This window comes from Aythya ferina, assembly GCF_964211825.1.
Source record: "Aythya ferina genome assembly, chromosome: 12".
Taxonomy (NCBI): Eukaryota; Metazoa; Chordata; class Aves; order Anseriformes; family Anatidae; genus Aythya; species Aythya ferina.
In genome coordinates this window covers 7,819,566-7,835,775 of record NC_140308.1, presented here as the reverse complement: position 1 = coordinate 7,835,775, position 16,210 = coordinate 7,819,566, and the positions used below count along the sequence as shown (strand labels likewise).

The window sequence follows — 16,210 nt, the reverse complement described above, 5'->3', positions numbered from 1 at the left end:
TCAGATTTTCTATGAAAAGCTAAACTTACCATGTGATAGCATCAGATTAGTAACAGAACTTGCAATGTTCAGTATAGTCCATAACTTGTTATATCTGAATAACTGATGTCAGATTTGCTAAAACTGACATTATAATTTGTGTCATTTATAGCATTATACAAGTTGTATATATTCTCCTGTAATCCAAACACTGACATTCAAAATGCTGGGGGAGGGGCTTATTTAATACTGCTAGAAGCAGAAAAAGTACACTTCTCACTTTTAAGCTTTTTCAAAGATATTAAATCATGACTGTCAGCTTTAAAATAAGATTATCATAATGGAATATAATATGAAGTGACATGGTGTTCTACAATATAGGAATAGCAAGGAAAATACATTATCAGCTGCGTCCCATTTATTTACATTTCACATGAACTTACTTAAATAATGTCACTCCTACACACACCTGAAATATGTGAACAAGACGAATTATACCAAATGCCCTACTGCACTGGAAAATGCATTGCATTACTCAAGCATAAACCCTTGCAATATATGAAAAAGAACAGCTTTTAAATGCTGCCATCTTGGTTATGGTTACTTGGTACAATGGCCAAATTTCAAGTCAGTAAAGCTGAGAAGAAAATAGAAGAATAAGGAGGCCTAGAAAACTAAAATCTCTCCTAACAGCCTGTGGATATTTCTTTGGAGAGTGAATATTTGATTCATTTTCTATGCCTACCTTTAACTTCTGGGTGAAAGTCCATATGCTTTAACCAACAGAGCTTTTAATGATTCAGTATGTGACACCCTCTGGAACACAGTATTGAACCTGAGACACTGTGTGGCTCTGAAATTTAGAACATGAAAGAGTAGGCCTAGGAGGAGTGAAAATGGCATTCGGCTGAAGTCAGGTATGAATCTTCTATTTTTATTTACAGTCTTTATTGCCTTCCTCCCTCTCGACCTTAAAATACAGTCCAGCAATAAAAATCAGTAAGGTAATGAGGGTAAGTGACAGCAACTATTGAGTTACAAACATTTTTGCGATGACATACGCTCACTCTTCTACCAAATTGTTAAAGTCCAGTTTATTAGTAATGCTGGGCAACAATAATAGCACAAGCTGCCCCCAGAATATTGTATGTAGTATTGGCGAGACACATCGTCATAAAAAAAAAAAAACTGAGACACCGAAGAAAGTTCAAAGCAGTGTAACTAAGGTGAGAGAGACTGAAGAATATGACTTAGAATGAAAGATTGATTGAACTTAATTTGTATAAACTGGATAAGAGGTGATTAAAGGAGGATATGAAATCACTGTACAAATATTTGAAAGGTGTTAATAAAAGAGAGGCACAGGGACTGTTTCTGTAATTACTCATGATAAAATGACAAGGTAGCATTTTCAAATGAGAGAGAGATGGGAAAACAGTTTTGATACAGGAAATAACATTCAACTGCAAGGGAAAGTAATGAGCTTCTAAGAACAGAACTAACTCATGTTCAACAGACCCTTTCTAAACAGTTCAGTTTCTGAATAGTTTAGATTTAAACCCTGGTGGGATTGGCGTAGAGAAGGAACCTGTTCAACATTAGGCACAGCCTGGATTGAATTACAGCTTTCTAACTCATTTTATTAACCAGTGCTGCTGTGATATTCCTGCCAATTACTACAGATTCAGTTACAGTTAACTTATCTTTGAAACTGAAATAATTGTAAGAGGCATGAACCAGGATGGACAGATGTTGTTCTGTTGTTGTGTCTTGGCAAATAAGGTGTATGAACTCATTTCCCAGGCAAGAAGGCAGGTGTGTGCAGTAGCAGACAGAAGATAGGTTTGTAGCCCTGATAGGAGTATCATTCCCAGTGTAGCAGAATCAGCTCCAGCACATACTGAATTTCTGGAGTCTGTTTTCAGTCACTAGCACTTGGTTACAGCACCTTCAGCTCAGTCTGTACAGTCCCTGATGTGCTTAGGTGCAATGCTGAAAATAGAGTATATTTTCAAACTAGTATGAACCTTTTTTTTTTTGCCATTGTGTACTAAGTATACTGTACAACCTTAGGAGTTGTGGTAAGGTGTTTGTACAGAGAATCATTGGTGATTCTGAGTTGTCTTGGTGACAGCCCATTAGGAGAGGGTTGTACTGACAAACCGCTAGTACAGCAGACCCAAGGGTCAGTTCTTGATTTTTGCTTAGAAGTATAAAGTGCAACCATTATGGATAAGGTGTGTAGGATTTGGTCCTGCAGCAGTGGCAAAAGCAGCATTTTCTGATTAATAAAGAAAGTATAAAATCATTGTGGAGAGGTTTGAAAGCAGTTATGACAATCTGTAGTTGGTAAAGATGATTTGCTTAAGATCAAGACAGACTGGCATTTGAAAAAAAAAAAAAAAAGTGATTTCTGTTTCTAGAGTTTATCTAGAAATAGTATTAGCAAACAGGCTGATACCACATTTATTTCTTTCATTTCAGAGCAATACCTCCGTCATTTTAGAAAGCTAGTGAGATAGAGCAACAACTTTTCTCATGCTGAGTAGAAGAACTGGGGATACATATCTAAATAATATTGTGCTTCCAGAGACTGAATTAGAAGAGAGGAATTTGAGCTACACGGTTATATTTGGAAAATATCTGTAAAAGAGTCCAAAACTACATTTTCTGAAGTGTTTAGTAGAGTTATAAGTATTACTGGATCATGACAAATTAAATCATAAGGAAACAGGTTCATAAATGCAGTGCAAAATGTTTGTTTACTGCATTCATTCTCAGTTGGTGAGAGGGTGACCCTTTAACATTCCAGTGAAAACTTGTTCCCAGAGAAAAAGGAATGGCTGGTGAGTCTCTAGTATGAGATGAAAACATTTTTTTCCTTACTGTAAAACCCAGATACAAGTTCATCTGAATTGAAATGGTAGTATTATAATAGGTGTTATCTGATCATGATATTCTTCAAGAAAAATGTATCTAGTGAAAGACAGGTAGTGTTCATTTATGCACAAAGGCAAGCTTGCAAGGTCTACTTCAAAATGAAAGCAAGAACTGAAAAAACATGTAAATGGAAGTAATATGGGCTGAAAAAGTAGATATAATAGATTGTAGGTTAAACAAGAAGCTATAGAGATTTAACAGAACAGTATTTGCCCTTCATCTTTTTGTTTAACAGAGAGACAGATAGTGTCGTCTTTCCCATACAATTTTAAAAAATAAACATGGTAATAAAATATGCACACTGTTAGCTTCTCTCTTAAAAATAAAAAATGGCATAGAATCACTCCACATGTAATTATATAACACAGCATTCATTTCCTTACCTAGAGATTATTTTTACTGTGGCTAATGGCTTTGATTTGAAATACGTCTACATCTGAATGTAGTTCAGATACTCCTGTAATTGTTAATTTTTCTGTAAAGTTAGCCAACTTAGACACTACAGCTGTTTTTCTTGTCTTGCTAGAATAAAAGTCCTAGAGGCTTTAAACCTTAGTAAGGAATGGGAATAATTTTTATTAAAAAGATTATGATTTATATGAAGGGTAAATTGAATTTAAAAATAGTGGAACAGTATGCCTGTATGACATCCTCAAAGGACTAGAATTTCTTTAATTTTCAAGAAAGTTAGTAGTGATCTATTCATTTTTAAGGAATTATGGTACAGGTTTTCCAGAGGTCTCCAAGTGAACATTTTTTATGGGCTGCTAAAACATCACTGAAGTCACTGTGCTTCATGGGAGTACAAAGAATACATCTCGCAGCTCTCTGAAGAAATTACAAGATTGATTTTGCAGTAGTTTGGGTCCTAAATGGCTGTTATATTTAATAAAAATCTCCACCAAGATTTTAGCGTGGAAGGAAGATCAAAGCAATTACTTAGCTCTTCCAAAATGAAGAAGGGAATGTTCCAAAGCATGCTAGCTGAAATAGCAGGAAGTCTTCATCAAAACATGTGAGATAAATGAGATTCTTAAGAAAAGCTTTTCAGGTTCAGATTCCAATTTTGCATAGTGCTTGCTTGGGTTTGGTCCATGTTCTCAATTATTACAATGTGTACTGTTACAGTGTTACCATAAAGAGATCCTTAAAAAAGGGAAGTGAAAAATGGAAAACAGATCCTTATTTTTTATTGCTGCTTTTCCTCCTCTTCATCAGCTATAGCCTTTGTAACTTTGCTTCTTTTCCCCTGATCTTTTTCAGTTTGAGATAGTGTATATTCTTCCAAATAGGTTTTTGAAAGTAGTCCACTGGGGTGCATTTTAACCGATTCAAGTTGTGAGGCAGATTGTGTGAATTGCTCACTGTGTGCATTTAGGACCACTGTAAAAGTAAATCCCATTCTACAGCTGTTTTATTTGCTATTGAGCAGTGTGACACCAATAGCTGTTTAGGAAAAGCAACTCAGCCAAAAAAGAATAAATAAATAAATAAAAGGAACTTCCTTGGGGATGTTCTCATTCTTTGAAGAAATAGGTTACTTCCTGATTTTTTTATCTTCCAGCCCACTTCCTTAGGTTTCCAGCTTTAGTCAGAGGATTTGTAGCTAAATTATGATAGAGCTTTCTTTCCTATGCTTGAACTACATGTCCATCAAAAGTTTTCACAGGCCTAAGGTTTATAAAGTATTTTAGAATACACAGAGAAGTTTTAGGCAATATGGAGAGGGACCTCAAGCAGTATTCAGTAAGTAACCCTACCTTCAAAAAGAATGAGATCTACTCGTTCAAATTCTCAACAGGTATTTGAATAATAGGTTCCCACAGACTTTTAGTGATGGAAATATTATAAATTCTATAAGTAGCCTTCTCTAACTGTACTTACTTCTCTGGTAGAAAGCATTCACCTAATGCTTAACTGAAATCTCTTGTGCTGCAGCTTAAACCTGTTTTGTCATTTACATCGTAGTTCCATCATTTCTTCTCTTACTCTCATTGGGAAAGGAGAGTAGCTCCCAGTACGTTTTCCATATTTGGCTGCAGACTCTTTGCTCATAGTTCTCTAACTTACTTGAACAAGATTTTTCTCAGACTTTCTGCTATTTTACTCATTGCTTTACTCATTGCTTAATTCATCATCAGTTTGAATACAGAAGAGGAATACCCAAAATCAAACACACTGTTCCAGCAGTGTGTGGGGACTGAAGGGATTATTACTCCACCATTCTTGCATACAATATACTAGCTAAAATATAATCACAAAATGCTTGAATGCTTTTAACAGTGAAATGCTGTAGACTCATATTCAAGTCTTTTTGACTCCACTTTTTTTTATCTCATGAGTCACCTGCTCTATTGTTATTGTGACAGTTATTAACTAACTGTTTCACCCACACAAAATACTTTTTATTTGCCAAACGGAGTTGCATCTTGCTTTTTTAGACTATCCAATCTGTCAAAATTGTTTTGAACTGTAATCCTCTTCTTCTAGTATTTGCAATTACTCCCAACTTTGTGTCACCTGAAAGGCTTGATAAGTTTTTCTTGTCTTCCGTCATTCAGAAAATACTGAATGATGCTAGAAGCAGAACAAACCCTATGAACAACTTCATCCATCCATCCACTTTGACAGTAAGCCATTGATAACTTTTCTGAATATAATTTTCCAGCAAGCGTCTATCTGCCTTACATTAGTCTTTGGTAATTCTCATCTCTTGCTTTTAAACTACACTTCTGTTTGGCGTATATCGTTTTCATCCATCATAACATGCTAAAACTGAGTTTGTTTTTATTCTCAATTTGTTTCTGGCTTGAATTGAAGTAGAGTGGGTTGAATGGTCAATGAATTAATGTGCTGTATGCCTATTAGTATTTGGTGAGCTTATTATTATTATTTAGATTTAGAATTTGGTGATTTGACATTTTCTAAAAATTGATTGAAAATTTCAGTATTTCTTGTGAGCACAACTAGAGAACTCGTGAAAAAAGAAATAAATAAAACAAATGGTTATATTTGAAATTGTCTGTGCATAACTCTGTTTGCCTTTTGTCTTGATCACATTACTTTTTTAGGAAAGGATGGAACCCTTTTGTGTTTGTTAGTTTGCCTCATAAGAGATAATGATGTTTTTTTGTTTGGTTGGTTGTTTTTTTAGCTGATTTCAGTCCTCTAGATAGTGAACACAGAAATATAGGTGGTAACAACCCATATAATTCTGAAATATTCAATATTTAAAAATATTCAGCTGCAGGTACGGTAATTAAAAGAGTACATTTCTTTTTTACATTTTCATTTTTGTTTGAAATTGAAACTTGAATTTATTTTTGCCTCTTAGCCTCTAGCAAATGGTTTATGGTTGAGACAGTAGATAGGAATATTGAAATAACAGATTGTGTTAGTGTTATCACCCAGAGATACCCCAAAATTTTATACCTTAAAGGTCAGAAAACATAATTCTTTTGTAGACACTTATTAAGATATTTTTCGTTTTTCTTTTACCTTTCAAACTATAGCCAAGGGATAGAGTGTTTCATACGTTAATAGACAAATTAAAATACATGCCTAGGAAAAATATCACTTTATTGAATTAGTTAACTTTTCTTAGAGTAAAATGCAGAATACTAAATGTGGCGGTTTTTTTTTGTTGTTGTTGTTTTTTACAATTCTAGGCCTGATTTAACTATGTAAATTATTTTTTTTTATTATTAAAAAATAAAATAACAGTAGAAACTCTTTGCCTAAAAATAATAATGGAGAAAAAGTTATGTTACGCTTAATTCAAAAGATTCAAAAGCTGTTGAAATAATATTTCAGTGATATCTTGATCAGGTCTATGAATGAAAAAAAAATAATACTCTAACATCCTTTTTTAAAGTCACTTTATTTATAACAATGGAGTTATTTGCAGAATGCATCATTACAATTCCTAATTTATTTTTTTTATTTCTATGGGAGAACATATGATTTCTCTGGGAGGTAATAAAGAAACCATATTCTGTATCAAGAAAAAAGAAATAAGTATCACAGGTAGGAATAATTCTTATTTTTGACTGTGATTTCCTTGCGCTTTTGTTTAAACCAAGGTAGGTGACCACTAATATACTGTTTTGAAAGTCTTAGTTTCTTCTTTTCCTTGGTACTAAGAGGCTGGATCTTTAGCATTAAGTTTTTATAACAATATTAACCTACGTTCATAAAAATACCTACAAAACTGAATTTGGGTCTGTATCTGACAATCTTCTCCCCCTGCCCCTATTCTAGCTATAATTAAAACAGCTCTTCCCAACATGGACAGAGAAGCCAAAGAAGAATACTTTGTTGTCATCCAAGCAAAGGACATGGGAGGACATATGGGTGGACTCTCTGGAACTACAACAGTGACAATTACACTCACTGATGTTAATGACAATCCTCCTAAGTTTGCACAGAGTAAGTGTCATTATGTGTTTGCATTCTCCTGTATAAGAAAGGAATATACCTCTTTTTTTCTTTTTTTCTTTTTAATCCAGATTTTTTTTATCATCATATTGCCTGGGTTTGTAATGTAATTTAAAAATCTGTAGCTGCTACTGGAGAAAGATTAATAGTCCTCTGCCTGATTAAGAGCTTTAAGGAAGGAAGGAATTATGCCCATAACAGTGTACACAGCCCTCTGTCTTCCGTGTTATCTCTTGTACACAAAAGGGCTTGGGGAATTTTTTAATTTTTTTTATTTGGGTGGTTTTTGCTTTCAATGCAGTTGTTTCTAAGTGCTAGTTTCAGTTGCTTTTGTATGTGCTTCCATCTCTTGCAGACAAAGGACACCATCAGTAAAAGACATTTGCAACTGATTAAAAAAAAAAAAAAAGGTTTGACTAATTAGGTAAAAATGAAGAAAACAAAGAAAAATAAGTTTTTACGTCTAGATAATTGTTGATCTTTAATTCCAAATCCATATTTACTACTGTAGTTCCAATGGATGTCTTGCTGGGCTAGGTTAAAATGATTTGGCATCATGCTGAGATTCTCTACAAGCTTTGTAGTCTATTTCAAAGATGAAGACAAAAAGAAAAAAGAAAAGGGAAGAGCATAATGACTGGATCGATTTTGTTTGGAACAGGTGCAATCTAATACCCTATTAGAAACTTACTTTTTTATCCAGCTTGTTCTGGAAACACTTGTTTTATGGTATTAAGAGCCTATATTAGGTTTGGAGAGAGTTCATATCTTGACTGTGTCATTTTTACTTTTTTAGTAGCATGTTTTTCTAACAAGGTACCTATGCACCGAATGTAAAATGATTTCTTTTACACAAAGGGCAAAATCCACTTTTGCCCTGTTCTGAAGACGTAAAGAGAGAAATAGGTGTCTTAATACTCAGCATGTGATATATACTTCCCCATAGTCTAGAAAAAGCACATACAGATATATATATATATGTATACAAATTATTATTTAAAAAAAAAAAAAAAAAAAAAAGCAGAGGTAAAAGCTTATTCAGAAAAAAAATATATATTATATTACCTCTGCATAGTGTTTTTAACAGATAACTGCTCTATGCACAATAAAAGATGTTCTTATTATAAAATATGAAATGCACGTATTTTTGACGTTGAGAACACATGGCTTGCACTTGTACAGTAGTATTTTCCAACACAGGATGACAAGTCCCTTAATAAAGTCCCTTAATAATGTGAATATCTATGGATGAGACTCCTGGCTGAACCATATCACCAAAACACAGAGGAACATTTCTTGCCTGCAGCGTACAGTAGCTCTAACTCTGTGACTACGCATCTACTTCTGCCAGCTTACCTGGCTTTTGTATTTGTATCAGCATTTTCTATGTCATAAAGTCTTTGCCAGCCAGTACAAAAAAAGCTGATCAGAAAATCAGCAACACAACTGGTACTAATTGGTACATTTGCTGGAGGTCTCAGCAGGAAGCACAGGAGTGAATGCATGTGGAGATGAAACTGTGCTTTCCCCGTGCAGCTTACTCATATCTGTTCTCCTGTAGTTTGGTTACAGTGACATGTTGACTGGCTAGGCTGAGGAAGACTGCATCACAAATCCCTGAAATATATTTTTAATGTGGAAAATGCAGATTAGTTTTCCTTTAACAAAGAGTGGGTTGCTGTCTTTGAAGCTGTTACAGCTAGTGGATTCCAGCACAGAATTCAAACTACCATCTAGGAATAACCACCCTGTTAGAACTCTGACAATTATGCAATTTCGTTAGGAAAATAATGCATGTACTATAGTTTTATGTTATGCATATATTGCATTTAATGAGGATGTGCCATAGTAAATATTTAAACTGGATTCTATTACAAATTCTGCCTTTTAAAACTGAGTATTCCGAGCATGCTGCCTAACATTGCAGATTAGTCATGACTCTAACCTTATACAAGAGCTGATCAAATCTGTAGCATTTTTTACACTGTTAAAGCACAGTTGGCATTTGCCTGGAAAGGAAAATAAGAAAGGATCAAACTTACAATAGAGCCTAACTGGAATGAAATAGAAATTCATAAGATGTAATACATGCTGCTTTCACAATAAATTGTAATGAACTCAGAAAGCACTGTGTTTTATCGGTTTATTGTTTCCAGGCAGGACAGAAATGTATATTTATGGTTAGATTTCAAAAAGTGTTAGCCTCCTGGGTTTTGAAAATGAAAAAGATGAACTTTCACTACTTCTGTGATCTCTTTAAGATCATTTTAGAGTCATTTTATAAGTCATTGAAGTTTTTAACCTGGCAGTTTACTGTAGATTATACTGAGAAGAACTGTGCATTGCTGTGAAAACCAAAGGGTTTCAAAGAAGAATAATGTGGATTTTTGGTCAGCTCTGAACTATAACATCTTGACAGAACAATTCATAATACTTGAGAGCAATTTATGTAAAAGAGTCACTTACATCATAATAACATTTTTACAGTATTTTCTAAGCTACGTTAATAAGTCTGAGAAAAAATATCAACCAGAAAATGCAATCAACTGCGTCTGGAGAGTCAAGCCACAAAATGTGGACAGCAGTATAAATTACAAATATGTAATTTAGTCTGTGCAGGCACTTTCTGTAGGATTGCTTTTCCTGCTTGTTGTTTGTGAGCTATTGGGAATATTCCTGAGGAATGTTGATGGTCCCAAATTGTCTCTAATAATTTAGCCTAGAAGCTTAAAACAAAACAAAAAAAAATCACTATAGGTATTCATGAATTCCTTTTGTTTTCCTTCATACTTTCAACTGTAGCAGTTGTAATTGGCCTACAAACAGTTTCAGCAAAAACACCAGGATATTTTGGCTTTAGAAAACTAAGCACTAGAAAAGCTGCACATTACACTAAAAACTACAAGTTGTCTTAAAACAACTGTGAAGAAAGAAAAGGACAAGTCCAGCACCATTTGTCATATAATATTTATATTGTTTTTACCGGTTTCATCTTCTAACCTTGAATTCCTTTTTGATTGTTTTACTACTAAATATCACCACAGTTGGTTAAGTCACATACTAACTGTAGCATCAAACATGGTAAATTACCAAGAGCCAAAAAAAGATAGGCATCCCATAAAGAACTATTGATGTAAAACATGCATGTCTTCTGTTTTCAAAGTGATGCTAAGAACTGCGAGGTGTAATAATAAAATGGGTATTTTGTTCTTTCTTTTAGTAAACTGCTTACCTAAAATATTAGAATTTCAAAATAGATTTTTGAAACATTTTAGGTCACATGGTTTGAAGCAAGTATTACAAAAAATAAAAATGCTGAGGATTTGAATAGCGCTTTGTAGTAGGATTTAATCTATACCTATAAACAAATAGGTGACACAGTAATGAATACAGTGGAAAAATATCGCTTCCTTTACAACTTAAAGTTGGTGAGTTTCCTTGAGTGTTTATTGAGGAGTTTCTTATTGCAAAAGGGCTTAAAAGAACAAAACCAGTTCAAATAAAAAGATAAGAGACAAAAAAAAATAGCAAAGATCTGAAGTTTTAAATGGCACCTTTTCCATATTAGGTGAGTTTTCAGCAGAGCAAAAGCTAAGGTTTTGTGGTTGAATTCCATCAAAAATATAGTTACAAGTCTGTAAATAAAAAGGTAAGTTCAGCAGTATCTGCAGTAGACATCATATGACATATTTGCAGTGTTGAAAGTAGCTTAATATTTATGTTCAGCAGCAGTGAGAATCTGTGCAAGCAGGAGGCAGGGTACTACTGCAATGAAAGAAAGGAACGTTCGTGTGCAGTAAACTGAACATTAATATGTAAGGAACATGTTTTGCTGCTTTCAGTAAGTAACCCATGTAAATGTTATTTGTATCAGTTGCACATCTCAAGTTTGCTTTGGGGTAGTATAAACAAATGAAGAGCACACAAGAGATACTGGAATCAGGTGTAATATTTGGTCTTTTCCTCTTATTCTTAAGGTATGTATCATTTCTCAGTAATGGAGGATGTTGCTCTTGGGGAACCTATAGGAAGAGTGAAAGCAAATGACCTGGATATTGGAGAAAATGCTAAGTCATCCTATGATATTATTGAAGGAGATGGAATGGATATTTTTGAAATCACTACAGATGCCCAAACTCAGGATGGTATTATTAGAGTGAGAAAGGTAAACTCTATCTCTTAAAAAAATGTTTATTGCACATACAGCTACCCAGCTGGACTGTCCTCTGTGAGAACATGCTGGATTCTCAAGGATTCTTTTATCTGCAGATGAGGTGTTAAGCCAGTGAATTGATAAATGTAGGGGTGTATAAGCCACGTCCCTCAGAAGCACCATTTAGGTGACAAGTGTGGAGACCTCCATGGCAGTATTTTCTGTTCTGGACACACATTAATCTTGTCTGGTCTTCCTGAGTCCAGCCACTGCTTCACATGCTCAAATGGTACAGATTTTGCTTCCTTGGCTCCAAAAGGGAAGAGTAGATCAGAATTTCCTTTGTTGGTGATGTACACTTTCAAAAAATCTCATTTGAGTACTCATCAAACACTTTTCTCTATGATTTCATTTGTTGTATAGTTGGGCAGATACCGTTCAGAGAAAAAGTATCATAGCTTATTATTTAAATTACCTGATGTGTAAGAGGCTAAATCTTCCAACTTTTCTCTTGAATTCTCTTTGCTCAATGAATAATGATTTCAGTGAACCTTATCAAGGACATCAGTACTGTTTAACATGAGAAATGCCAAATTTGGGCTGTAGAGAAGGCTACAACTCTGTTACCTTTCTATGCTTACACAATCTTGATGTATGCAAGATAAGGTATTTATGAATACACAACAGAAGGAACACCCAATTATATACAGAAATGTGGAGAAAGACAGCATATCTAGAACACAGTTCAGCTATTCAAGCCAATGAAACTGTAATTACAGGCTTCATTTTCATTATTTTGGGGGAAGGAAAAGAGAACAGATTCCCCTGCTGTGTTCCAAAGAAGGATATGAATATAACTCATAACACTGGCATGGAGGGTTTAAAATATGTAGCACAGAGCACTCTAAATGATTCAGTGTTGTTTTTTTTAAAAAAGGCGTGGCTTTCAATGAAAAAACGTGCCTGAGTACCTGAGGGTAATTAATATTCAACTTGTACCTGTGATTAAAGAGGTCAGACAGAATGATGGCTGTTGGAAGTTTTTATTTTCTGTTTCTCAGTGAGAAGGACAGAACTCTAGAAGTATAATTGTGTAATAAAATTATGTATATTTATCTAAAATTAGATCTGTTATCCTAAAGAGAAAATTATGATATACATCCCTGATCTTCCTTGTTGTTATTTATTGTATGCTGTGGCCTCCTTTGTACACTAAGGCAATTAGCCTTTTGCCCCAGTTCCCTTGGCTTTATTTCATAACTAAGACTGTAACATAATGTTGTTTCATATATTTTGACAGCAATAATCATTTTGTTTCTACTACAGTAGATGATGTATGTAGGGTACTGTTCACCAGTAGATTTTCTCCAGCATAAATGCATGAGTTTTAGACAATGCAGAGTAAATTTTCAATACGATAGTCTGATTAAGAATGACTATATGTATTGGGGTACTGTCATTTCTGTAAAGCATATGAAAAGTAGTTGAAAAAAAAAGATACAGTAGCTATGATTAGCAAATTGTGAATATGCTGATTTATAAATCACCATTCATAATTACAAAAGCTTGCAAATTTAAGAGCTGCTAAAGAAGCAAGGTTTTCTCATGTTTACTAGAATTTGTGAGAAAGAGCAAATCCCACTACAGCTTGATTCATACCTGAAGAAAAAATCAACAAAATTCAAAAGTATACATACTGAAGGCTTTGCAGACTTCCTGAAAGAGTTTTGTAATTCCTATTTGTGTTCTTGCTAGTATTTGCATTGCAGATTCAGACAGATTCTGTGTCCTTTGCTTTCTATCCCTGGAACATTGTAATGCAAATCTTAATATCTTTCCAGTGCTTGGCAATTTGCATCTTTGAAACTTGAATCATTGTGAGACACAAGAGAATTATATAGTGAATATACTGATGTGCTTCATGACACAAAGTTGAATCTCCTATAATGAAAAATTCTGATATTCAGAAGTGTCGCAGATTTGGTTTTTATTTGGTATTTCATTTCTTTAAATCCACTGTGTTTTCATCTTTTATGTTTTAATATGAAGCTGTAAAATAGTAAAAACAATGGTGACACGGAAGGTATATTGTAAGAATAAAGTAATCGGTTTCGTGTTTCTCTCTCTGAAAAAAAAATAAGGTACAGAAATAGGAATTGCTACAATTGTCAGAAATTCCTGAGAGATGTCTACCTCATTTAGCCCTATAAACAGAAATGCAGAGTTATCTGAAGTGCAATAATATTGAAGTACTTTCTTATATGATTAGCTCTAAATTTTTCCACCTAACGCCTCTCCTGTCCAACAAATAATAATTGCTAGTTCTTTGAATTTCTCACATAGTTCTGGAAATAATAAAATATTTATTCCTTGTGGAGATAATAATTTTTTATTTTTTTCTTCTTATCTACAGCTAACAAAGCACTGATTAAGTATATTATTAGTATGCAAGTCATGCCATCATAGGCAAATTTACAGTATTTATCTGATATGTAATTGTAGTAGTATTATTCATGAGAGAGAATATTGTGGTAATTTTTTTCTGAAAAACAAGAAAACAAAGAGTATTGTTTTCTCTTGGTTAATGAACAGATTATCAATATATGCCTAGAAAATTTGCAGGTTGAATTTTTGCGAGTGGGAAGGGGATGTATTAAAACTCACTGAATGTGATTAAATACACATGACTTTCATCCATCAGCATTATATTAATTTGCTCTTTCTCTTTGGCCATTAGTAAAAAGACATTTATCTTTGTCATTCTGAACAGCCACTGGACTTTGAGACCAAAAAATCCTATACTCTGAAGGTAGAAGCAGCCAACATTCATATTGATCCTCGCTTCATCAGTGGAGGACCATTCAAGGATACAGCAACAGTAAAAATTGTAGTAGAGGATGCTGATGAGCCACCAGTCTTTTCATCACCTACTTACCTACTGGAAGTGCATGAAAATGCTGCTATTAACTCTGTGATTGGTCAGGTGACTGCCCATGACCCCGATGTGTCTTCCAGTCCTATAAGGTAGTGCTACTCTAAAGTTCTCATAGGAAAACACTGCTGGTAGTATACTAAGTATGTTTTCCCATACATTGTATGTATGTTCTCTCTCTGTTTTATTTCTATAAAATACTGGCATAGGACTTCTTTGTTTTATGAAGTGTTATGCTTATCAGTTCAGGTAATTTCCAAAATCACAAAAATATTCCTTGCTACATGAATAATCTTATAAAGCAGTAAGTGTGCAATGAAAATAAGAAATAGGGGGGTATAAGGTCCAGTGGGGTTGGCTCATCAGTGTATATCTCTGCGTTTACTTTAAATATTCCACTAGTTTCTGCACTAACAATATACTGAATTTGTTCCATGTAGTTGTAAGATTGTAAAACCATATTTAGTATTCCTTTGGCTAAACATATTCCTGGTTTAATCATAGAAAGTCAGAAATGATTATGCCCATATGATTTTTACATCTTCAGTTTGCGATATTTTCCCTTTTTGATCTAACTTGAGCAAAATCTCTTATTTCCGTTTCATCAGATCAGTGTATTTTCTATCTCATTTCATGAGATCACGTTTTTCCCTCCCCTTTAGTTAAACAGTGACATGACAGTTTTCAAACCAAATTTTACTATGTATAGTACTGCCTGCTAAAAGCATTCTGAAATGAAACACCAAAATGTCAACTTAATAGTAAAAATATATTTGGAGAGTTTATTTAATAGTCATCACTGTACATTGCTGCCATAGAGAATATAAACTACACAAACAGTTGTCAGTTGTGAAGATGATGCTTATGTACATTTTCTAATCATTATCTTTGTTGCAGAGCCAAACTTTAAACCTTTATTTAGGGGGCCTACATGTTGCATAGCATATTTTAGTATTTTCAGAATTAGACATTCAGAATATATTAGAACTTGTGCATGCAGATGGAGTATCTTGCCTGGAATCATCCTTTCAAACCTAGCAAAATTTAGCATTGACTATCAAATATTGCAACATAAAATTAGTAATTGAATGATATACTTGCTACTGCAGTACACAGCCCAGTAACACATGCTTACTCTGTTTTCATACCAGAGAAGCTCTCAGGACAATCAAGGATGGTCATCAGGTCAGAGAAATGGAAAATTAATAAGAGTAGTTACCCAGGTTAAAATAGTGTTGAGTAAACAGGAAAAAGTATAACACAGAATGCACACAGTTTGATCTATCACAATTTAAGCAGTGGCTCCATCCCCAATTTTATTACTGCTGACACTGATGTGTGAAGAAGGGCTTGCAATGCCACTACAAAACTGGGTCTTTTGAAAGGTGTGTGAAACCAGATGTGGTGGCAGCAAGTTGGCTTTCTTCAAATACTTCAGCTTGATACTCATCATTTCTTTCCAATCAAGCCTTAGTTCTTTGCCTCTTCCACATTCTGTTCTGCATTTGGCTTTGTCCTGTGCCCCTCTGCTCCTTGAACGTGTCGTCTTTGTTCCTATCTCCATCTGGCTTCAACTCTGATTCAGTTTTACCTTGGCTGTTTTGCCACTCTTGCTCTGTTTCCTTGCTCTTCTCTAATCCTGTCTCAAACTCTGAGTAGTTTAGCTCAGCTACAGGCATTTTTATACCCTGAAATTGAGCCCTTTCATTCTCTTCAAGGCCAAAAAATTGAGATGTGTAAAATCTTTACCACATCTCCATTTTTTTCAT

The 16,210-nt window shown here is 34.3% G+C and overlaps 1 protein-coding gene across 2 annotated transcripts in view; it reads left to right on the top strand.

Annotated features, from left to right (window-relative positions):
- The window catches only part of CDH8 (cadherin 8), a 147,746-nt gene that overhangs the window by 74,663 nt on the left and 56,873 nt on the right, over window positions 1–16,210 (top strand). For both annotated transcript variants that reach the window (XM_084533239.1, XM_084533240.1), the window contains exons 6-8: window positions 7,180–7,347; window positions 11,334–11,521; window positions 14,280–14,533. In XM_084533239.1, coding sequence (XP_084389365.1) covers window positions 7,180–7,347; window positions 11,334–11,521; window positions 14,280–14,533 — 610 coding nt within the window. The remainder of the gene's footprint in view (window positions 1–7,179; window positions 7,348–11,333; window positions 11,522–14,279; window positions 14,534–16,210) is intronic.